Below are 25,902 nucleotides of genomic sequence, written 5' to 3'. Positions count from 1 at the left end.
TTTTATATTTTTTTCTTTTTACGGCATTCACCGAGTACATTAAACAATGCTATATTGTAATAGATTTGATTTTTATGGACGCAGCAATATCAAATTTTTTTTGTTTTGTTTTTTATTTTACATTATTCCAAAGGAAATATGTGATTAGGGAGGTTTTTTGAACTCTTTTTTTTTTTTTTCACTACTAAAAACTTTAACTGTTTTCTTACACAATCTATTAGTCCACCTAGGGGACTAATAGTATTGCAGTGTATAGTCATTTTTACCAGCTTCTGTTAAGTACTGCTACTGGCAGGATTTAACAGAGGCAGAGTGAAGGCAGTCCTGCGGGCCTTCATTAGGCCCGTGGGCTGCCATGACAACCATCGCCACCCCACGATGGTGTTGTGGGGGCCTCGATGAGCTGTCAGAGGAGGCTGTCCCACTCTCTATAACGACTCCGATGCTGAGGTCGCGATTTTACCCAGCATTTAAGGGGTTAAACGTCCAGGAACAGCCCGATCGCTTTTCCTGGGCGTTAGTGCTGGTTGTCAGCTGTAATATACAGCTGACACCCGCAGCTTATGGAATGCGCTCAGCACGTAAGCGCGCTCCATACTTCTCCCCCTGCATCTTGATGTGCACTTTGACGTGCACCATGTTTTTGAGGAGATGTGAAGTTCTGCATCAGTAAATCTGAGCTCCGAACGCTGTAAAGAGATATCATTTTTTTTTTTTACCTGGACGTTGACTTGTTCCTGTTGACTCATTGTAATGACGAGGTCATATATATTCACTTGCACTTCACCGGTGTAAGAAACCACTTTCCTGCCTCTGTTTTCATTCGTGACGATGATCTGGAAGTCCACCAGACCTTCATTATTCTTATATAACCTACAAAAATTTAGAGTACACAAGGTTACAATATACAAAATGACTACTTTTGTTTTTTTGTAAATAAATTTATTCAATATACTGTAAAATACTACAGTACCTAATAGAAAGGTTATTATGACCAACATATATAACACATACTAATTCTCGTTAACACGCCACCCCCATAAATCCTGTATAATTTTTAATGTAGAAAGCCAAACCTTAAGACAGAGCCAACAAAATGTGCCTCGTCCCCTAAAGCCCTAGACCTCTATCACTATATGAGTGTACGGCTTATTAGCCAATTAAGTCTCCCTACTGACTTCATATTCTATAAAACCATACAACTGCATTAAACCGTATAACCATCAATCATACAGTATAGTCCAGGGATCCATGCAGGAGCAGAGCAAACTATGGCGCCCCCTATACAATCATACAAAATGACAACTTTATTGTATACAAAAATCACAAAAATCTTTTAAAATTGCTGGATTAACCCTCTCCCGTTACAGCTATTTTTTGGTTTTGGTTTTCATTTTTTCCTCACTACCTTCCAAAAGCCATAAGTTTTTTTATTTTTTTGTTGATAACGCTATATCAGGGCTTGTTTTTTTGCAGGACAAGTTGTAGTTTTTCATGGCACCATTTATTGTGTTATATAATGTATTGGGAACCTGGAAAAAATTCTTTGTGGGATGGAAAAGGAAAAAAAAACAGTGATTGCTCAATATTTTAAGGGGTTTCGTTTTCACAGCTTGTACCGTACAGTAAAAATTGCACATTAACTTTATGCTACCTTTCAATACAATTACGGGGGATATCAAATTTATATAGTTTCTTTTTATGTTTTACTACTTTTGCAAGAAAGAAACTAACAGTTGAAAATAAAATTTGTGCTTTGTCACTATATCCTGAGTCATAACTTTTTTTATTTTTTGTCAATAGAGCTGTATGAGGGCTTATTTTTTGCAAGACGAGCTGTAGTTTCTATTGTTACCATTTTGGGTTACTTGAGGCTTTTTGATCACTTTTTATTTCATTTTTGTGAGTTATGAAGGGACCAAAAAACAGCGATTCTGCTGTTATATATTTATTCTTTTTACGGCGTTCACCGTGCTGGTTAAATAATGGTATATTGTAATAGTTTGGTCTTCTACGGACGTAGTAATACCAATTTTTTTTATATTTTATTCATTACTTCAAAAGGAAAAAAGTTTTTTTTTAACATTTTAATAATTTTTTTTACACCACTGAAAACGTTATTAAACTTGTTTTTTCACAAATGTTATGATTCCCACTAGGAGACTTGTACCAGCTGGTACAATACAATGCAATACTAACGGATTGCAGTATATTGTAATTTTTACAGGCTCCTGTTAAGTCGAAGGGCTCAACAGGAGTTGAAGAAAGGCAGTTCCTTCAGTAGGCCCCTGAGTTGCCATGACAACCATTGGCACCCCCCAATCGCGTCGCAGGGGGGGGGAGGAGATTGATCACAGCATTTAAGGGGTTAATAAGCCAGGAATAGTGCGATCGCCATTCCTACCCATTAGTCCCGGGTGTCAGCTGTAATACACAGTTGACATCCCTCAGCGGGTGAGTCCTCTCAAAACATCACAACTGTTAGAGTAATTCTATAAATTGTACAAAATGTGATCAAAATAACTGCATTATATTCAATTATATATGTATGAGGTATGTTTTAAGATTCTCTTATAAAGAAGTATTTTTTAATCTATGCATTTGTATACGTGGCATCATTTGATTGGTTAGTGTCTGTTAAGTGGAAGCATAAAGCTCTCCCGATCTGCCTTTTTTGTGAATTTGAATGAATCCTGGACAAATTTTGTTATTGAAAAAAGGAACTGAAGGGTGATGGAGATCACTCTAACAAATGGAGGCCCCAGCGAGATCTCATCAAAATTCCGACTGATCCGAAACTAGCGTAGAATTTCTCTTTGGAGGAAGGGAGAGAAGGGTGAGTAAGCTATGGTCTTGCTATTCAAACAATCTCCCTCTCCCTGTGGGGTAAGTCCTTTGCGGATCTGGTGGGCAGCAGAGAATCTCTGTAAATTTGTCTGGGATTCTGTATGTGTTATATGTGTCTGCTTTATGAATACTAAGTGTCTGATTGAAATATGAGAGGAATAGCTGTTTGTCACTGTAAGTGTCTAAATCGTGCTGTGCAAGGCAATGATATATATAGGTGAATGCTTCTGTGAATGTATGATATGAAACATATGAGTCAGTGAAATGGTCCTCTTCAGTATGGTGTTAAAAGCGATTATCCCACCACAACTTCTATTACTAAGTGCTCCAGAACTGCTAGTAATCCTCACATAAAGGGTTAATAGTGAATCTTGTTGTGCATAGCTGAACTTTAAAAAGAGGGGAGGGAAACAGAGGAGGTAAATGTCATGGCAATACAAGCCCTGTAATTTCTTGCATGTGCTTCATCCGAATTGGTCCTCCCGCAGCTGCCATATCTGTTCTTGAAGAGATCGTTTTGCACAGCTCATTCAAGAATGTCCTTTCCCCCCTCCCCTTCTCAAAGCCTTGGAATGTCTTTGTCCAGTATTTTCTATATCTTTATTACAAAGTAATAGTTTTAAGTGGGTATTGACATTTGTAGATATAAAGTATTTTGGTTGAACCAGGAGGTCATACATTTCTATGTAACATGTACTTGTCAAATGTTTGTAAGGTAAAAATGAATCACATATAGAGATTATGTTTATGCATATATATATATATATATATATATATGTATATATATATATATATATATATATATATATATATATATATATATATATATATAGTAGCAGTGCAGAGGGTTTTCTCTGCTGTTGCATGGGTGTAAGACACGGAATAGGGCCTGGTTTGCTGGAGTGTGGAGGAGAAGGTCGGGCTTCCACTCCATACAGACAGTCCGTGTCTTAGACTGTCTGATGAGCCTAGTTAAGCTTCACCTGAGACGTCTCTTTAAATCAGGTGTGTGCTATTCACACAGGGCTCCCAGTCTGGGGAAGACAGGCATGCTAGCTTGTGAGTGTCACCACCCCGTATGGTAAAGTTGTGTATGTTTTGAGGTGCTGGACACAAGGCTCAGTGTCTCTTAGTGAGGGACACTGAATGTGTTAGTTTGGGGCTGGATGGCCTAGGGTTTATTTTGTACAATATTGATGTAACACGCTTGATATAGCGAGAATAGTAACTGCCGTGTTGTTCCTATTTGCTACTTGTGGTGCTATTATGTATGTGTTTGATCAATTGATCCCAGATAGTCAGGAAACCATGCTTAAAGTAAAAAAAGTTCCAGGATATGAGGGCCAGGATAGGGTAAATTTAGACCTCAAGAATCAGGGATCGCAACCTTGCCGAGGAGGTCGGGAAAATAGGCTCACTAAATAGCAAAACAGGTTCTGAGGGCCAGGCGAGTAGAACCGTAGCTATGGATATAGTGAGACCACAGGAGGGAGGATGGGCAGCAGAAGGAATAAGGGAGGGTTTGGAGCAAAGAAAAGATGTAGAGAGTGAGAGGGATTGGAATTTTGAAGAAGGACTACAAACTGGGTTAGATGTGTCAGAGAAAGTGATGAAAAGTAAAGGTAAAAATGTAGTAGTAGAATCACGATGGCTATTAAAGCTATGTTTTCACCTTGACATTGGAGTGCTGCCTATCATTGGATGTTTATTGGACATGGAACTGTGATCGGGTTCCCAAGGCGTGTATTCATCTATACTTTTAAAGCTGGTGCTGCTGGACGGTGGACTTCCTAGTAGTAGAACCAGCTATAAACACTTAGAAATCAGGAAAAAAAATCACTGCAGCTAGAGATACAGCTGGAGATAAATCTACCACTATAATAGACACCCCTCCCTCCAATTGATATCTCAGGTACCTGAACCTCCACTTTTTCAGGACATGAATAGATTATGTCCCCACCCTATCCCTATCTCAGTTATTAATATGGGAAGGACTATAAGGAAGGATCCCGGTTGTATCCAGATATCTACAGAAGGTTGGAGTACTCCATAGATAGACAATGTAATCCTAAGAATGCCTTCTTTTGTTCAAAATGTAGAAATGCCAAACCACTAGGGGTTAATTAATTTTGGGGTGCTTGCTCTCATGGACCAAACCTGAACATCTGGCTGTGACAAGTAAATTGCCAGGTGCTACGGAATAGAGGAACAAACTGATAGGAGGAGTAAACTGCACTGTATTCTGATACCTGGGGAACAATTTTGGTCCTAAGGGCATTAGAAGAGCAGGAAGTAAGACAGAAAAGGGCAAATAAACCCCAGCCCATCATGATTAATTTAGTCGCAGACACCCAGAGCAATGCAAGACTGTGAAGAAGTAAATGGTCGTGCTTCGTGTTTAAAGTTTTTTTTATGTTTGTGACCTTTGTTGTGGTACATGAGTTCCCCTGGTTTACAAAATTGTGTGACTGCTTCTTATTCCTTTATTCCTCGCTGTACTTATTCGACTGGCCACCTAATGCTCTATTTATTCTCCCCTTTATGTTTTAGGGATAAAATTGATGGATGCAGTATTTTGGCAAAAAGAAGGGAACTGTTAGAGTAATTCTATAAATTGTATAAATGTTATCAAAATAACTGCATTATATTCACTTAGATATGTATGAGACATGTCTGAGATATGTTTTAAGATTCTCTTAAAATTAGACATTCCCCATCATTTGAATACAAAGGATAAAGATGACGTCAGGCATTCCAAACTAATGAATACCAGATGTGTTTGAGAGGATTCAAGGAAGAAAATCATTACCTTATATAGAAGTATTTTTTAATGTTTGCATTTGTATACTTGGCATTATCTGATTGGTTAATATGTGGTAAATGAAAGCATGAACTTATAAATAAAGGCTCCGTTCACAGCCATTTTAGATTTCTATACATCAAACCATTGTATGTTCAATCTCTCGCGATCGGTCATTTTTGTGAATTTTAATGAATCCTGGACAAAATATGTTATTGAGAAAAGGAACTCAAGAATGATGGAGATCACTCTAACACACCACGACGTGATATTATGTCGTGGTGCGGGTAGGGATTAATAGGAAAGCCACAACGGGCAGCAAGGACGCCAAGTCAAATCACGCAATAATACAGGTTCCATAAAAGGGTGACACTAATACATACCAGTACATCAAAAATTATTAGCAGTACATTAAAATACAAATGCATATTTCCCCATCACCATTTGCAAGTGCTGAGCAGAGTAAGATGATGGCAGACACTAAGTGGTTAAATGCACAGGAATGGCAGTGAAAGAAAGTACATATATACAAAAGTAACCATGTTTAACGTGGCTCTGATAACTTGCTGCAGCGTGAGATCACACAACAAAAGCCATAGAAAAAGTCAAGTTTCTTGCCACTGTGTATTTAATGTATTAAAAGTCAAGATAAAGATGGCTACATCTGTACATGTGCACCCAGCAACGAATGCTAAGCAGAGAATAATCACAAACCGTAGCATAACATACCCATTCAATGTACTGCTGCTGAGATCGGCATCCTCCCCCGTGCGCGTTCCAGCTATTAAGCCTGCATCTGCCTTCCTGCAGAGTCCTGCCAATAGGTAGACACATGACCCCTGGAAGTCATACCTGACCCCATCAAAGTCGATGTAGTGAGGGTCTCCTAAAACTGTACACGTAGCATAGGATATGGGGTAACATCCTTGGATGCCTCTTACCACTGAACACGTCTCAGTAGACTTACACCCAGTCTCTTTACAATCCACGTTCTTGGTGGTGGGGTTACACGTGCACTTCTTCTCACAATGACTGTCTCCCCAAAACTGTTCATTGGGGGCATAGTGCTTCCCATTATAGATGCAGCCACACTTGTCCTTTGGTATACATTTTCCTCCATCGAGTACAAACCCCTCATTACACTGACAGGTCTCTGTGCAGGGATCAGAACAGGATAAGCCCATGGCACGGTCGTTACATGTCAGAGGGCAACCTTTACTACAAAGTTTGTATTCACTGTTGTCAGGGCACTGCAAATCTGAGAAGAGGATAAAATTATGTCAAAGTAACCAATCAGGATCCAGATACATTTTTCGTAAGACATTTAAGACATCTGTTGCTGGAAAAAGGTTTAGTGTCCCTATGATAACAATTAACTGTGAGAACACAGGACAGGAAGTGTTGTCCTGAAGACACATGAAGACAAGTGTCTTCAAATTCCCATAACTTTAGTAGGATATCTCAAAATGTTTAGATGTTTTTTTGTGTCTAAAACCCAATAATAGCATTTCATACTGGTCTTCTGCAATTTCTTCACCAAGGGAAGGCTTTACATGGTCTAGATGAGGCGGATCTTTACTAGTCTAAAATTGGTTGTCAAAAAGGTGTCCAATCATCTCTAGAATGGCTTGAGAGCCACATTCAGAAAACACAAGTGGTGCTGAGCCACAATAAGTATTAAAGGGGATGACCTCTGGTCATTAGCTCACAACAGTATCTGCAGCTACCGAGAGCCCAAGAATTACGTGGGGTCCCTCCCAGAGGCCTCAAATGAAACTCTTGGGCCCTAGTACAATACCTGTAATCAGCGTCGGACTAGGGTTCATTGGGCACACAAGATGAGATTTTTCTGAGGGCCCACCCTGTATCTATATAGAACATGTACATGTCCACTTTTAACTTCATCATAGTCCTTGTTGTTATTATTGTATACATAGGATATATAATCAATAAGGTCTAATAGGTAATTTGTGGATAATCCAATAAGAAATAGACCCTAGTAGCAAGTGATTGGCTCCAAAGAGCTCTAAATTGGGTTGTCTTCTGCTGGACTTTTATGGCCCATTATTGTGTCAGAGCCTAGGCTCACTGAAGCATCTTCTGGTTCATTGCTGAGCCAGTCCGACCCTGCCTGTAATATGACCACCCTCCTACCGTGAGCCATTTATATTAGTGATATCTTTGCATATGGCAAAAGGGGCCTTTGGGTCTTCTCAGATACCAAGGGTCAGGTGTGACTTCTAATTCTGCACCCCCTATAGCTATATCGCTTGTTCCAGAACCATTTATTATCAAACAATAAATCAGAATGTCTCAAGTCATAGTCTCTTTGTTAAAGTTAAAAGAATTTTTCCAACTTGGACTTACCACATCCAGTCAGCCGTCTCCATTCCTCAATTAGAACATTGTTGCTCTGACAGACTGAGGCATAGGTCACTAGGCTTTGGCACAATATCTTTTTGGATCCCCCATTGAAGCACACATCATAAACACAGTTGTCTACATAGCCTTTTGGGTCAATGGTTGAATGGCAGTGACGGAAGGGACCATGTAGGGCATCAGCAATTATTCCACACCATTCATTGCCGTGATATGTTCGCAGAAGGTTTTCAGGACAAGGTTTAGGATCTCCACAATCATGACAACAAGACTTGTCTTCCCCCACTTGCCAGCTGTTGCCAAATTCAGTTATAGTGTTTGCCAGCTTTCCGTCCGACATGGTCAGGTCGTCGGCTGCTATTTCATTGTAATAGCCACACATTCCACATATATTTTCATAATAGCTACTTGAAATGTAGATCAGTAGGATGGAGTTCCAGTCATAGAAGATTTTTAAGCTGAAGTCGGTCAAAATAACGAGAAATATGCCGGACTGGTAGATTTGAACTTGACCGTTGTTGAGGGACATAGGAAGGCGCTGGCGCTGATTATCCACCTGGAGTAAATCAAATGTCACAGTTGTGAAAATAGTATTATACTGATCAAAAGTCAGATGATGGCCTCCTTCTAATTTGTAAGTTTTGGTGTATTGGAGATGGCATATAATATTTTATATCTTTATTGCATATATGAATAGAACATGTGAATATATAAAACTGTGTAATATTTAGGGAAAAAGTGTTATTTTTCTTTCATTTCAGTAGACTCTAGTTATATTTAGAAGCCTTCTCAGTCTCAAAACAATTCTGTCTTAATAGATTGAAGATAGTGAGAGGAAAAGATAGTAGGGGGATGCAGCTGCAGGTTCTCTCTCTTTGTGTCCGCTTACTTTAAAATTGGAGGGGGACAGAATGGGTTAAACATCTGAGTGGTATAGAGAACACAGTACAGCTTTAGTCCCCCCTTCTATTAGCTTGTTTAGAAAGGCACTCTAACCAGGGGCTAACCATCTGGAGGACCCGACATGTTCAATGGGTGTCATGTAATACCTAATTTCTACTCTAGCAAGAAGACTAGCTGGCTGCTTCCCTTCAGATGCGTGGGGTATTGTCAAAGCCGAAAAACCCTTTTAAGAACATAATATACAGGGTTATTAGTAGTTGGTGATCAGGATGGTTACCAGTCTGGCTGAATAATCTAAGTCTTCTGAGGATGTTTTTGCCTTCCTCTAAACAGCCGGGGTTTGTAGCTACAAAAATTTGAAACTGATGGACTTTATTTTACCTGAATAACTATGTAAAAATAAGTCTTGAACAAACATAACTTACCCTGACGAAGCCATTCTCAAGCCTCACAAAAGATATGACTTGCCCATACACTTGGATGGTAACATTACTGACATAGGACACATGGGTGATGCCTCGATTCTCATTTTTGGCCTCGATATTAAATGGCGTCAGTGTTTTGCTATTTCCGCAGGTTTTGGCAATGGTGTATGTACAGGTTCCTTGAAATTCATAGAGTTTCCCATCGAAGGTCCGGTAGTGAGGGTCACCCACAACGTAGCAATAAGCCTCATACAGTGGAATACATTTTGGTCTTTCATTCACTATCTCACATTTTTCTCTGGCTCTGCACTTTACAGTTTCACAATCTACGAAAAATAAATAGTAATTTATATCAGCGAATACGCTCAGGTTACCACGATCGCCATTGGTTGTGACATGGTCACACAACCTCAATGTTTTCCTAACCATGTTGGCATTTTCCCCCCACAATGTTTAACCCATAAGTAAAAATCAACAGTCACAATTAGCGCCAGAATAAGGTTTATTGGCCACCTGTGGGACCCCACCAGACCCCTTATAGCAGCCACATCACAAAGAGATGGCCTTAGGCTTTAAAGAGAGAGTAACAATATGTGTGACCACCCCTCCATCTTTTCTGGGCTAGACAGAATTACCAAATGGCCATCAGAGAGATTAAGTAATGGAGACCTCTTAGATCCCCATAAATTTGACCCCAAGACACATGCCCCGTAGGCTCTCCTTATAATTTTGTCCTAGTCACTATTACATGCCACCGTAACACAACCCATAGTCTTTGTTGAGTCTCAGCCTAGGCCAATCATTCAGTTTATCAAAGCAGATTTCCCACACTTATGGAACAGAAAAGGTTTATGAGTTTGAGATTTTACCTGGGACACATTTCTTGACACCGTCCACTACTTTGCAGGTCTCATTTACACCACAGCTGTTAGATTGGCACTCCAGGACGCCATTTGATCTACATGTGCAGACTTTCCTGCAGTCATCGGATAAAACTTCTTCATCTTGCTGAAATATTAAAAAAAAGAGTTTTTAATGAAGGTCATGTTACTATGTCTAGTGCTGTACATTTACAGTGCAGAACTTATCTGGTAAATGCTTTTGTGTTGCCCTTCTTGGAGCCAAAGATAATAAGCAAGTGCACAACTAAGGTCACAATGCAATAAGGAAGTGCCCAGGATCAGGACAATGGAGGATCATATCTGTCTGGCACCGGCTAACCAGGGCCTCTTATATTCTAAATTCCTGATGTAATGATCAACCATTGGTCAACCAGCGAAATAGTTAAAAAAAATATGTTGAAGGTTCATTATTTTGTCTGCGTGTTTGTCATACCCGATAGTATTTTCCATCTTCATAACAACCACACTTATCCACTGGCAAACAATTTTTTCCATTGAAGAAGTAGCCATCTTGACAAACACAACCTTCAGAACAGGTGGTCGGACACTTGATGGGCTCCGAAATAGCAGCACAAGTTGTGGAGCAGACATTGTCGCATATCGAGTATTCACTGTACGGCGGGCAGTCTAATACTATATTGAAAAAGAGACGAAATGTAAGAATTACTTTTAACATTATCAATATTAGTCCCTTAACGCACCATGAAGACACTGTACGCTCTGGTGCGGGGATTGAAGTATGGAGCGGGCTGACGGGTTGAGCCGGCTCCAAGTGCTGGGGGTGTCAGCTGTACTTTACTCTGAGAACTGTGATTCTTGCGTTAAGCCACTTAGATGCCTAGGTCAATAGCGAGTGTGGCATCTAAGCTAAAAATAGTTGAATAAAGTTTTTAGTAGTGTGCAAAAATAAAAATCATATATTTAAAGTAAAAAAAAAAAAGTTTTCCAATTTTACCGCTAAAGTAATGGAAAAAACAATAAACAAATTTTGTATTCTGAAAATATCTGAACTATTACAATATAACAATATTTCACTCACACGATAAACTCGTAAAATGCCAGAATTTTAGTTTTTGGATCACTTTAGCTCTAAAACAAAATGTCATTAAAAGTGATCTAAAAGTCTAATATACAAAAACATGGCCCGTAAAAAATAAGCTCTCACATCGTTCAAATAAAGTTATGGCTCTCACAATATGGCGAAATAAAACACATTTTATTTTTTACAAATAGTTTTTGCTTTGTAAAATTAAAAAAGTATATAAATTTGGCATCGCCATAATCATATTGACCCGCAGAATAAAGTTTTGGGGTTTTTTTTAACGCAGGGTAAAAGCCGTAAACACCAAACCCAAGTAATCGCAGCTTTTCCAATTCCACCCCACAAATAATTTTTTTGCAGTTTCCCCGTACAATATATGATACTAAAAATAATGCCAATATAAACTACAACTCCTGCTACAAAAAAAAGTAAGCCTTCACAACGCTCCAATAGTGGAAAAAAAATTAAATAAATGTCGCTCTTGAAAGATGGGTAATTAAAAACAAAAAGGAAAAAATACTAAAAGTGGCTTGGACTTCTAGGAGTTATAGAAGTGTTCCCATCTTACACATTTATGGCATATCCACAGAATATACCATAAATGAGTAATAGGTATAGGTCCTATGTCTGGAACCCTCACCTATCAGAAAAATGGGCATCTTGTGACCCGCATTTGTCAATTCTGTGCGGCAAATTCCCCGTCGAATTTTTTGGAGTCGGCAACCATACAGAATCGGCCACTGTTGAGGTGAGGTTTCCTAAGGTTGGACCCACCACTGTCAGGCATTTATGGTCTATACTGTGGATATGCTACAAATTTGTAAAATGGGACAACCCCCTAATATTATAATAGTTAAATTACTAATTGAAGTCTTCTGATATTTGGATAGCTCTTTCCTATACTGACCACTGTGGTATATAAAGGAAGAAAAGTGGGCATTTGTATATGTCATGTACTAACCACAAAATCCTTCTGCTCGCCATGGTGTCACCGTACCACCGGCTGCTTGGCATGCAGCAACATAGTTTTGGATGAGTTGACAGTGGATATTTTCATTATTGGGATCAGTAGCACATACGTCGTACACACAGTTTTCATAGTAGATGTCAGGCTTGACAATTTCAAAGCAGCTACTTAATGGGCCAACATTCTTTAGTAAACCACAGAGAACTATTGCTCGTTGTTTTGTAGCTTCATCACATTCTGGGCATGGATTACTGGCACTGCCACATCCACCATCACAAACTTCTCCAGGTACCGGGATCTTCCAGGCATCTCCAAATAGGATGATGTCTGTAGTCAACTGCTGGTTGGGAAGCTGGAAATCATCATTTTGGTTGTCATTATAGTTTCCGCACAGGCCACACAACTGATTTTTGTAATTTCCTGGAACTGTCACAATGACTTCATAAACCAGATCATAGCTGACTTGAACTTCGAAATCGGTGTCAATTTTCACTCCTATGCCATAAATATAGGCCTTGATCTTTCCACCATCTAAGGACAGTGGAAGATTGTTTAAAATTCCATCCACCTGCATGAGAAATGGACAAATGATAAAAATATTTGACCATATGGCGATGGACTATCTGAAGATACCACAAAGGGCATCACCCAACATAAGGCCAAGCCTGGTAACACCATTGACTCTCTTTAAGGTAAGCTCAACTATTAGCACAATATAATCTAATACCCAGTAACAATTCCTAACACAAATCATGTTACAATATTAGACAAATGTAATCACCCACCATTAGGATTTAGCATACGTACCATAATTTGACCTTGCATGTTATACTTAAGCACAAGATTGTGTCCAAAAACTTCAAAGGATACTAATTTGGTTACAGAAAATTTTGTGTCTGGCCATTTTTCATTTTTCACATTCACGGTAAAAGGTATCAGATCGGTGTTAGATGTGATGGTCTTGGTGAGCGTGTAGGTGCAGTTGCCTTGGAAGTCATAGGCGAGGCCATCAAAAGTTATATAATGTGGATCACCGGATGCAGAACAATGTGCAGAGGTCACTGGGTGACATTTTCTGATTCCATCAATAATTTTGCATTCTTCATTAATTCCACAGAGAAATGATGTGCACTGCACCGATCCAGCGCTTGTACATTCACACTGCACGTTGCACTGCTCATTAACGAAGAACTTCTCACCAGTCTTGTAATAAATATCTAGGTAAGTGCATCCACACTGTGCCAATGGTACACACTCATCTCCACTAAGGATATATCCATCTTCACAGACACAGCCCTCAGAACATCCAGGGTTGCAGTCCAATGGAGGGGATAGACTAAAGCACGTTGAGACATATCCCGTGGCACAAACCTCATAATGGCTGTTTACACCACATTTTGGCCCTGAAAAACAACATTAGAATTTTAGTGTAAATCTAACTCCAAATCAATTCCAATTCTGGTAATGCCAATAATCAATGATAATAATATTTACTGCAGAATGCGTCAGATCTCCATGGGTAGACCTCAACCCCGGCTTCTTGGCAAGAGGAGGCATAGCTGGCTATAACCTTGCAGAGAATATCTTGTCTCTCATTGTAGAAACAACCATCGAAAACACAATCCTTAAAAGTTCCTTCCGGATCTATCACTTTATGGCAATTTCTAAAGGGACCATTCGGGTCTAGTAAGACACCACAACCATCTTTCTTGTTGCGGCCAATTTTTTCCATATCCTTCAGGTTGGGACAGTCTGGGGGTTCCACTTCGCGGCATTGTGGTGTGTCTCGTACCTTCCAACTTTTCCCAAAGGTTGTTGGATTATTTGTGATGTCACCATTCTTCATAACAAACTTTCTAGTCCCATTATATTGGCCACAAAGTCCACACATGGCTCCTGTATAAGTGCTTGGTACCGTGACAGCAACTCGAGTATTCCTGTCAAAGCTGACTCTCAAGCCAAAACGTGTCTGGAGTATGACATTATATCCATTCCTGTAGACGGTCACCTTATCGAAACTTCTATCAGCACTGTACGGGAGGTTAGTCAACACCCCATTTACCTGCCATACAAAGGAATACAAAATCTGCCATGTTACTCACTCTGCTGAAACACAGTTATTGCTGCCATCTCTGGTCTCTAATCCCCACTATGCATTTTAACACTTGTTTTCAATAAAAACATTTGAAAATTTTGTTTTTGTCCTTTATGTCTTTTACATTTTTGAAAACATGGCCACCAAAACTGTTCTTACATTTTGACAAAACTTTGGCAATAACAGATTTATATAGGTTTTTTATTGTTTTACTCCTTTTACAAAAATAACTATTTGTTAGAATATATATATATATATATATATATATATATATATATATATATATATATATATATATATATATTATTTCATATTTTGAAAATAACTGTTTTATTTTTCTTGTGGATTGAGCGGTGTGAGTTTTTTTTTTCTTTGTGACACGAGCTGTGGTTTTTATTGGTACCAGTTTTTAGTACATATGACTTTTGATTACTCCTTGTTAAAAAAAAATGGCACCGCTAAGTTGACAAAAAAACAGCGCTTCTGGCGTTTTATATATTTTTCTTTTTACGGCATTCACCGAGCACATTAAACAATGTTATATTGTAATAGATCTGATTTTTACGGACGCAGCAATATCAATTTTTTATTTTTTTTTTATTTTACATTATTCCCAAGGAAAAATGGGAAAAGGGAGGTTTTTTTGAACTTTCATTTTTTTATTACTTTTTTTCACTACTAAAAACTTTAACTGTTTTTTTACACAATCTATTAGTCCCCCTAGGGGACTAATAGTATTGCAGTGTATAGTCATTTTTACCGGCTTCTGTTAAAGGGGCTCTGTCACCACATTATAAGTGTCCTGTCTCCTAGATAAGGAGATTGGTGCTATAATGTAGGTGACAGTAATGCTTTTTATTTAATAAAACGGTCTATTTTCACCACTTTATTAGCGATTTTAGATTTATGCTAATGAGTTGCTTAATGCCCAAGTGGGCGTATTTTTACTTTAGACCAAGTGGGCATTGTACAGAGGAGTGTATGACACTGACCAATCAGCGTCATGCACTCCTCTCCATTCATTTAGGCAGCGCATAGGGATCCTTTTAGATCCTTATGTGCTGTCTTATACTAACACATTAACAATACTGAAGTGTTTAGACAGTGAATAGACATTCCACGGGATGTCTATTCACAATCTCTGCACTTCGTTACTCTGTCTGTGGTAGTTACAGCAGAGGAAGCGTAATCTCGCGAGATTTTGCGGTAAATGATAGGTTACAGCGAGATTACGCTTTGCTCTGCTGTAACTACCACAAAAATAGTAACGAAGTGCACAGATTGTAAATAGACATCCCGTGGAATGTCTATTCACTATCTAAACACTTCAGTATTGTTAATGTGTTAGTATAAGACAGCACATAAGGATCTAGCAGGATCCCTATGCGCTGAGTAAATGAATGGAGAGGAGTGCATGACGCTGATTAGTCAGCGTCATACACTCCCCTGTACAACGCCCACTTGGTCTAAAGTTAAAATACGCCCACTTGGGCATTAAGCAACTCATTACCATAAATCTAAAATCGCTAATAAAGTGGTTAAAATAGATCGTTTTATAAAATAAAAAGCACTGCTGTCATCTACATTATAGCGCCGATCTCCTTATGTTGGAGATACGGCACTTATAATGTGGTGACAGAACCTCTTTAAGTACTGCTACTGGCAGGATTTAACAGAGGCAGAGTGAAGGCAGTCCTGCAGGCCTTTATTAGGCCCCTGGGCTGCCATGACAACCATCGCCACCCCACGATTGTGTTGTGGGGGCCTCGATGAGCTGTCAGAGGGGACTGTCCCACTCTCTATAACGACTCCGATACTGCAGTCATGATTGACCCCAGCGTTTAAGGGGTTAAACGGCCAGGAACAGTGCGATCGTTATTCCTGGGCGTTAGTGCTGGTTGTCAGATGTAATATACAGCTGACACCCGCAGCTTATGGAACGCGCTCAGCACGTAAGCGCGCTCCATACTTCTCCCCCTGCATCTTGTTGTGCACTTTGACGTGCACCATGTTTTTGAGGAGCAGTGAAGTTCTGCATCAGTAAATCTGAGCTCCGACCACTGTAAAGAAGTATTATATTTTTTTTTACCTGAACGTTGACTTGTTTCTGTAGACTCATTGTAATGACGAGGTCATAAATATTCACTTGCACTTCACCGGTGTAAGAAACAAATTTCCTGCCTCTGTTTTCATTCGTGACGATGATCTGGAAGTCCACCAGACCTTCATTATTCTTATATAACCTACAAAAATTTAGAGTACACAAGGTTACAATATACAAAATTACAACTTTTTTTTTTGTAAATAAATTTATTCGATATACTGTAAAATATTACAGTACCTAATAGAAAGGTTATTATGACCAACATATATAACACATACTAATTCTCGTTAACACGCCACCCCCCTAAAACCTGCATAACTTTTAATGTAAAAAGCCAAACCTTAAGACAGAGCCAACGAAATGCGCCTGGGCCCCCAAAACTTTGGACCTCTCTCACTATATGAGTGTACGGCTTATTAGCCAATTAAGTCTCCCTACTGACTTCATATTCTATAAAACCATACAACTGCATTAAACCGTATAACCATCAATCAAACAGTATAGTCCAGGGATACATGCAGGAGCAGAGCGAACTATGGCGCCCCCTATACAATCATACAAAATGACATCTTTATTGTATACAAAAATCGCAAATCTTTTAAAATTGCTGGATTAACCCTTTCCCGTCACAGCAATTTTTTGGTTTTCATTTTCCTTTTTTTCCTCCCCACCTTCCAAAAGCCATAAGTTTTATATTTTCCCGTTGATAAAGCTATATCAGGGCTTGTTTTGTTGCGGGACGAGTTGTAGTTTTTCATGGCACAATTTATTGTGCCATATAATGTATTGGGAACCTAGTAAAAACAATTATTTGTGGGGTGGAAAAGGAAAAAAAAACAGTGATTCCTCCAATATTTTAAGGGGTCTTTTGTTTTCACAGCTTGTACCGTACAGTAAAAATGGCACATTAACTTTATGCCACCTTTCAATACAATTGCGGGGGATATCAAATTTATATAGGTTTATTTTTATGTTTTACTACTTTTGCAAGAAAGAAACTAATAGTTGAAAATAAAATTTGTGTTTTGTCACCATATCCTGAGTCATAACTTTTTTTATTTTTTGTCAATAGAGCGGTATGAGGGCTTATTTTTTGCAAGACGAGCTGTAGTTTCTATTGGTACCATTTTGGGCTACATGGGGCTTTTTGATCACTTTATATTTAATTTTTGTGGGTTATGAAGTGACCAAAAAACAGCGATTCTGCTATTATATACTTATTCTTTTTACGGCGTTCACCGTGCTGGTTAAATAATAGTATATTGTAATAGTTCGGACTTCTACGGACGTAGTAATACCATTTTTTTTATATTTTATACATTACTTCAAAAGGAAAAAGGTCTTTTTTTTACTTTTAAGTATTTTTTAACACCACTGAAAACGTTATTAAACTTGTTTTTTCACAAATGTTATGAGTCCCGCTAGGAGATTTGAACCAGCTGGTACAATATACTGCAATACTAACGTATTGCAATATATTGTAATTTTTCCAGGCTCCTGTTAAGTGGCAGGGCTTAACAGGAGTTGAAGAAAGGCAGTTATAGGGACCTTCAGTAGGCCCCTGAGTTGCCATGACAACCATTGGCACCTCCCAATTGCGTCGCGGGGGGAGCGATTGATCGCAGCATTTAAGGGGTTAATCAGCCAAGAATAGTGCGATCGCCGTTCCTGCCCATTAGTCCCGGGTGTCAGCTGTAATACACAGCTGACAACCCTCAGCGGGTGAGTCCATTTAAAACATCACAACTGTTAGAGTAATTCTATAAATTGTACAAAAGTGATCAAAATAACTGCATTATATTCAATTAGATATGTATGAGGTATGTTTTAAGATTCTCCTATAAAGAAGTATTTTTTTTTCAATCTATGCATTTGTATACTTGGCATCATTTGATTGGTTAATGTCTGTTAAGTGGAAGCATAAAGCTCTCCCGATCTGCCTTCTTTGTGAATTTGAATGAATCCTGAACAAATTCTGTTATTTAAAAAAGGAACAAAAGAGTGATGGAGATCACTCTAACATATGGAGGCCCCAGCGAGATCTCATCAAATTCCGACTGATCCGAAACTAACGTAGAATTTCTCTTTGGAGGAAGGGAGAGAAAGGTGAGTAAGCTATGGTCTTGCTATTCAAACTATCTTCCTCTCCTTGTGGGGTAAGTCCTTTGCGGGTCTGGTGGGCAGCAGAGAATCTCTGTGAATTTGTCTGGGATTCTGTATGTGTTATATGTGTCTGCTTTATAAATACTAAGTGTCTGATTGAAATATGAGAGGAACAGCTGTTTGTCCCTGTAAGTGTCTAAATCGTGCTGTGCAAGGCAATGATGTATATAGGTGACTGCATCTGTGAATGTATGCTATGAAACATATCAGTCAGTGAAATGGTCCTCTTCAGTATGGTGTTAAAAGCGATTATTCCACCACAACTTCTATTACTAAGCGCTCCAGAACTCCTAGTAATCCTCACATAAAAGGTTAATAGTGAATCTTGTCGTGCATAGCTGAATTTTAAAAAGGGAGGAGGGAAACATAGGAGGTAAATGTCATGGCAATACAAGCCCTGTAATTTCTTGCATGTGCTTCATCCGAATTGGTCCTCCCACAGCTGCCATATCTGTTCCTGAAGAGATCCTGTTGCACAGCTCATTCAAGAATGTCCTTTCCCCCCATCCCCTTCTCAATATGTTGTAGCAGTGCAGCTACTAGACAGTGCAGGTTTATGGCAGAAACTGTCAGGGTTCAAGCAACCAGGGAGCATGTACAACAGAGAGGGTTTTCTCTGCTGTTGCATGGGTGTAAAACCCAGAATAGGTTGTGTTTGCTGGAGTGTGAAGGAGAAGGTCGGGCTTACACTCCATACAGACAGTCTGTGTCTTTGGCTGTCTGATGAGCCATGTTAGGCTTCACCTGAGACGCCTCTTTAAATCAGGTGTGTGCTATTCACACAGGGCTCTCAGTCTGTGGAAGACAGGCATACTAGCTTGTGAGAGTCACCACCACGTATGGTAAAGGTGTGTATGTTTTGAGGTGCTGGGCACAAGGCTCAGTGTCTCTTAGTGAGGGACACTGAATGTGTTAGTTAGGGGCTGGATGGCCTAGGGTTTATTTTGTACAGTTTTGTTGTAACACATCTTGCTGTGTTGAAGACAATAAAGCTAGCTTCAGCTGGTTTAAACCCTTATTCAATGAGTTGGAGTGAACTTTCTATGTGTGCCAAACATCTCACCCTGGAGATGGCGATCCTGTGAGCTAAGTTGTCCCTCAAGTTGTCACAATATATATATATGCATTAGTGGTACTCCTGTTGATATAGGGGGAATAGTATCTGCAGTGTTGTTCCTACTTACCTACTTGTGTTGCTATTATGTATGTGTTTGAACAAATTATCCCAGAAAGTCAGGAAACCATTCTTAAAGTAAAAAAAAGTTCAAGGCTATGAGGACCAGGATAGGGGAACTTTAGACCTCAAGAATCAGGGATCACAACCCTGCCGAGGAGGTCGGGAAAATGGGCTCACTAAATAGCAAATCAGGTTCTGAGGGCCAGGCGAGTAGAACCGGAGCTATAGATATAATGAAACCACAGAAGGGAGGATGGGCAGCAGAAGGAATATGGGAGGGTTTGGAGCAAAGAAAAGATGTAGAAAGTGAGAGGGATTGGAATTTTGAAGAAGGAGTGCAAACTCAGTTAGATGTGTTAGAGAAAGTGATGAAAAGTAAAGGGAAAAATGTAGTATAAGAACCACGAGGGCTATTAAAACTATTTTTTCACTTTGACATTGGAGGGCTGCCTATCATTGGATGTTTATTGTATATGGAACTGTAATCGGGTTCCCAAGGCGTGCACCAATCTATACTTTTAAAGCTGGTGCTGCTGGACGGTGGACTTCCTAGTAGTAGAACCAGCTATAAACACACAAGGTTAGAAATCAGGAAAAAAAAATCACTGCAGCTAGAGATACAGCTGGAGATAAATCCACCACTATAATAGTCACCCCCCCTCCAATTGATATCTCAGATACATGAACCTCCACTTTTTCAGGACATGAACAGGTTATGTCCCCACCCTATCCCTATCTCAGTTATTAATATGGGAAGGAATATAAGGAAGGATCCCGGTTGGGTCCAGATATCTACAGAAGGTTGGAGTACCCCATAGATAGACATTGTAATCCTATGAATGCCTTCTTTTGTTCTAAATGTAGAAATGCCAAACCACTAGGGGTTAATTAATGTTGGGGTGCTTGCTCTCATGGACTTAACCTGAACATCTGGCTTTGACAAGTAAATTGCCAGATACTACGGAATAGAGGAACAAACTGATAGGAGGAGTGAACCGCACTGTATTCTGATACCTGGGTAACAATTTTGGTCCTAAGGGCATTAGAAGAGCAGGAAGTAAGACAGAAAAGGGCAAATAAACCCCAGCCCATCATGATTAATTTAGTCACAGACACCCAGAGCAATGCAAGACTGTGAAGAAGTAAATGGTCGTGCTTCGTGTCTAAAGTTTTTTTTATGTTTGTGACCTTTGTTGTGGTACATGAGTTCCCCTGGTTTACAAAATTGTGTGACTGCTTCTTATTCCTTTATTCCTTGCTGTACTTATTTGGCTGGCCACCTAATGCTCTATTTATTCTCCCCTTTATGTTTTAGGGATAAAATTGATGGATGCAGTATTTTGGCAAAAAGAAGGGAACTGTTAGAGTAATTCTATAAATTGTATAAATGTTATCAAAATAACTGCATTATATTCACTTAGATATGTATGAGACATGTCTGAGATATGTTTTAAGATTCTCTTAAAATAAGACGTTCCCTATCATTTGAATACAAAGGATAAAGTTGACGTCAGGCATTCCAAACTAATGAATACCAGATGTGTTTGAGAGGATTCAAGGAAGAAAATCATTACCTTATATAGAAGTATTTTTTAATGTTTGCATTTGTATCCTTGGCATTACCTGATTGTTTAATATGTGGTAAATGAAAGCATGAACCTATAAATAAAGGCTCCGTTCACAGCCATTTTAGATTTCTATACATCAAACCATTGTATGTTCAATCTCTCCCGATCGGTCATTTTTGTGAATTTTAATGAATCCTGGACAAAATATGTTATCGAGAAAAGGATTTCAAGAATGATGGAGATCACTCTAACACACCACGACGTGATATTATGTCGTGGTGCGGGTAGGGGTTAATAGGAAAGCCGCAACGGGCAGCAAGGACACCAAGTCAACTCACGCAATAATACAGGTTCCATAAAAGGGTGACACTAATACATACCAGTACATCAAAAATTATTAGCAGTACATTAAAATACAAATGCATATTTCCCCATCACCATTTGCAAGTGCTGAGCAGAGTAAGATGATGGCAGACACTAAGTGGTTAAATGCACAGGAATGGCAGTGAAAGAAAGTACATATATACAAAAGTAACCATGTTTAACGTGGCTCTGATAACTTGCTGCAGCGTGAGATCACACAACAAAAGCCATAGAAAAAGTCAAGTTTCTTGCCACTGTGTATTTAATGTATTAAAAGTCAAGATAAAGATGGCTACATCTGTACATGTGCACCCAGCAACGAATGCTAAGCAGAGAATAATCACAAACCGTAGCATAACATACCCATTCAATGTACTGCTGCTGAGATCGGCATCCTCCCCCGTGCGCGTTCCAGCTATTAAGCCTGCATCTGCCTTCCTGCAGAGTCCTGCCAATAGGTAGACACATGACCCCTGGAAGTCATACCTGACCCCATCAAAGTCGATGTAGTGAGGGTCTCCTAAAACTGTACACGTAGCATAGGATATGGGGTAACATCCTTGGATGCCTCTTACCACTGAACACGTCTCAGTAGACTTACACCCAGTCTCTTTACAATCCACGTTCTTGGTGGTGGGGTTACACGTGCACTTCTTCTCACAATGACTGTCTCCCCAAAACTGTTCATTGGGGGCATAGTGCTTCCCATTATAGATGCAGCCACACTTGTCCTTTGGTATACATTTTCCTCCATCGAGTACAAACCCCTCATTACACTGACAGGTCTCTGTGCAGGGATCAGAACAGGATAAGCCCATGGCACGGTCGTTACATGTCAGAGGGCAACCTTTACTACAAAGTTTGTATTCACTGTTGTCAGGGCACTGCAAATCTGAGAAGAGGATAAAATTATGTCAAAGTAACCAATCAGGATCCAGATACATTTTTCGTAAGACATTTAAGACATCTGTTGCTGGAAAAAGGTTTAGTGTCCCTATGATAACAATTAACTGTGAGAACACAGGACAGGAAGTGTTGTCCTGAAGACACATGAAGACAAGTGTCTTCAAATTCCCATAACTTTAGTAGGATATCTCAAAATGTTTAGATGTTTTTTTGTGTCTAAAACCCAATAATAGCATTTCATACTGGTCTTCTGCAATTTCTTCACCAAGGGAAGGCTTTACATGGTCTAGATGAGGCGGATCTTTACTAGTCTAAAATTGGTTGTCAAAAAGGTGTCCAATCATCTCTAGAATGGCTTGAGAGCCACATTCAGAAAACACAAGTGGTGCTGAGCCACAATAAGTATTAAAGGGGATGACCTCTGGTCATTAGCTCACAACAGTATCTGCAGCTACCGAGAGCCCAAGAATTACGTGGGGTCCCTCCCAGAGGCCTCAAATGAAACTCTTGGGCCCTAGTACAATACCTGTAATCAGCGTCGGACTAGGGTTCATTGGGCACACAAGATGAGATTTTTCTGAGGGCCCACCCTGTATCTATATAGAACATGTACATGTCCACTTTTAACTTCATCATAGTCCTTGTTGTTATTATTGTATACATAGGATATATAATCAATAAGGTCTAATAGGTAATTTGTGGATAATCCAATAAGAAATAGACCCTAGTAGCAAGTGATTGGCTCCAAAGAGCTCTAAATTGGGTTGTCTTCTGCTGGACTTTTATGGCCCATTATTGTGTCAGAGCCTAGGCTCACTGAAGCATCTTCTGGTTCATTGCTGAGCCAGTCCGACCCTGCCTGTAATATGACCACCCTCCTACCGTGAGCCATTTATATTAGTGATATCTTTGCATATGGCAAAAGGGGCCTTTGGGTCTTCTCAGATACCAAGGGTCAGGTGTGACTTCTAATTCTGCACCCCCTATAGCTATATCGCTTGTTCCAGAACCATTTATTATCAAACAATAAATCAGAATGTCTCAAGTCATAGTCTCTTTGTTAAAGTTAAAAGAATTTTTCCAACTTGGACTTACCACATCCAGTCAGCCGTCTCCATTCCTCAATTAGAACATTGTTGCTCTGACAGACTGAGGCATAGGTCACTAGGCTTTGGCACAATATCTTTTTGGATCCCCCATTGAAGCACACATCATAAACACAGTTGTCTACATAGCCTTTTGGGTCAATGGTTGAATGGCAGTGACGGAAGGGACCATGTAGGGCATCAGCAATTATTCCACACCATTCATTGCCGTGATATGTTCGCAGAAGGTTTTCAGGACAAGGTTTAGGATCTCCACAATCATGACAACAAGACTTGTCTTCCCCCACTTGCCAGCTGTTGCCAAATTCAGTTATAGTGTTTGCCAGCTTTCCGTCCGACATGGTCAGGTCGTCGGCTGCTATTTCATTGTAATAGCCACACATTCCACATATATTTTCATAATAGCTACTTGAAATGTAGATCAGTAGGATGGAGTTCCAGTCATAGAAGATTTTTAAGCTGAAGTCGGTCAAAATAACGAGAAATATGCCGGACTGGTAGATTTGAACTTGACCGTTGTTGAGGGACATAGGAAGGCGCTGGCGCTGATTATCCACCTGGAGTAAATCAAATGTCACAGTTGTGAAAATAGTATTATACTGATCAAAAGTCAGATGATGGCCTCCTTCTAATTTGTAAGTTTTGGTGTATTGGAGATGGCATATAATATTTTATATCTTTATTGCATATATGAATAGAACATGTGAATATATAAAACTGTGTAATATTTAGGGAAAAAGTGTTATTTTTCTTTCATTTCAGTAGACTCTAGTTATATTTAGAAGCCTTCTCAGTCTCAAAACAATTCTGTCTTAATAGATTGAAGATAGTGAGAGGAAAAGATAGTAGGGGGATGCAGCTGCAGGTTCTCTCTCTTTGTGTCCGCTTACTTTAAAATTGGAGGGGGACAGAATGGGTTAAACATCTGAGTGGTATAGAGAACACAGTACAGCTTTAGTCCCCCCTTCTATTAGCTTGTTTAGAAAGGCACTCTAACCAGGGGCTAACCATCTGGAGGACCCGACATGTTCAATGGGTGTCATGTAATACCTAATTTCTACTCTAGCAAGAAGACTAGCTGGCTGCTTCCCTTCAGATGCGTGGGGTATTGTCAAAGCCGAAAAACCCTTTTAAGAACATAATATACAGGGTTATTAGTAGTTGGTGATCAGGATGGTTACCAGTCTGGCTGAATAATCTAAGTCTTCTGAGGATGTTTTTGCCTTCCTCTAAACAGCCGGGGTTTGTAGCTACAAAAATTTGAAACTGATGGACTTTATTTTACCTGAATAACTATGTAAAAATAAGTCTTGAACAAACATAACTTACCCTGACGAAGCCATTCTCAAGCCTCACAAAAGATATGACTTGCCCATACACTTGGATGGTAACATTACTGACATAGGACACATGGGTGATGCCTCGATTCTCATTTTTGGCCTCGATATTAAATGGCGTCAGTGTTTTGCTATTTCCGCAGGTTTTGGCAATGGTGTATGTACAGGTTCCTTGAAATTCATAGAGTTTCCCATCGAAGGTCCGGTAGTGAGGGTCACCCACAACGTAGCAATAAGCCTCATACAGTGGAATACATTTTGGTCTTTCATTCACTATCTCACATTTTTCTCTGGCTCTGCACTTTACAGTTTCACAATCTACGAAAAATAAATAGTAATTTATATCAGCGAATACGCTCAGGTTACCACGATCGCCATTGGTTGTGACATGGTCACACAACCTCAATGTTTTCCTAACCATGTTGGCATTTTCCCCCCACAATGTTTACCCCATAAGTAAAAATCAACAGTCACAATTAGCGCCAGAATAAGGTTTATTGGCCACCTGTGGGACCCCACCAGACCCCTTATAGCAGCCACATCACAAAGAGATGGCCTTAGGCTTTAAAGAGAGAGTAACAATATGTGTGACCACCCCTCCATCTTTTCTGGGCTAGACAGAATTACCAAATGGCCATCAGAGAGATTAAGTAATGGAGACCTCTTAGATCCCCATAAATTTGACCCCAAGACACATGCCCCGTAGGCTCTCCTTATAATTTTGTCCTAGTCACTATTACATGCCACCGTAACACAACCCATAGTCTTTGTTGAGTCTCAGCCTAGGCCAATCATTCAGTTTATCAAAGCAGATTTCC

General features: G+C 39.5%; 1 protein-coding gene across 1 annotated transcript in view; it reads right to left on the bottom strand.

Moving 5' to 3' along the window:
* The window catches only part of LOC142662704 (IgGFc-binding protein-like), a 60,920-nt gene that overhangs the window by 17,523 nt on the left and 17,495 nt on the right, over nt 1-25,902 (bottom strand). Inside the window, exons 13-25 of the mRNA XM_075840918.1 lie at nt 25,077-25,402; nt 23,737-24,304; nt 22,222-22,627; nt 16,450-16,603; nt 13,760-14,327; nt 13,073-13,668; nt 12,260-12,833; nt 10,690-10,889; nt 10,224-10,362; nt 9,355-9,680; nt 8,015-8,582; nt 6,500-6,905; nt 720-873 (exon numbers count right to left, since the gene is read on the bottom strand). Coding sequence (XP_075697033.1) covers nt 720-873; nt 6,500-6,905; nt 8,015-8,582; nt 9,355-9,680; nt 10,224-10,362; nt 10,690-10,889; nt 12,260-12,833; nt 13,073-13,668; nt 13,760-14,327; nt 16,450-16,603; nt 22,222-22,627; nt 23,737-24,304; nt 25,077-25,402 — 4,985 coding nt within the window. The remainder of the gene's footprint in view (nt 1-719; nt 874-6,499; nt 6,906-8,014; nt 8,583-9,354; nt 9,681-10,223; nt 10,363-10,689; nt 10,890-12,259; nt 12,834-13,072; nt 13,669-13,759; nt 14,328-16,449; nt 16,604-22,221; nt 22,628-23,736; nt 24,305-25,076; nt 25,403-25,902) is intronic.

Source organism: Rhinoderma darwinii, chromosome 10 (genome assembly GCF_050947455.1).
Source record: "Rhinoderma darwinii isolate aRhiDar2 chromosome 10, aRhiDar2.hap1, whole genome shotgun sequence".
NCBI lineage: Eukaryota > Metazoa > Chordata > Amphibia > Anura > Rhinodermatidae > Rhinoderma > Rhinoderma darwinii.
Note: the sequence above shows the minus strand (reverse complement) of the source record. Positions and strands in the feature narration are given on the sequence as shown.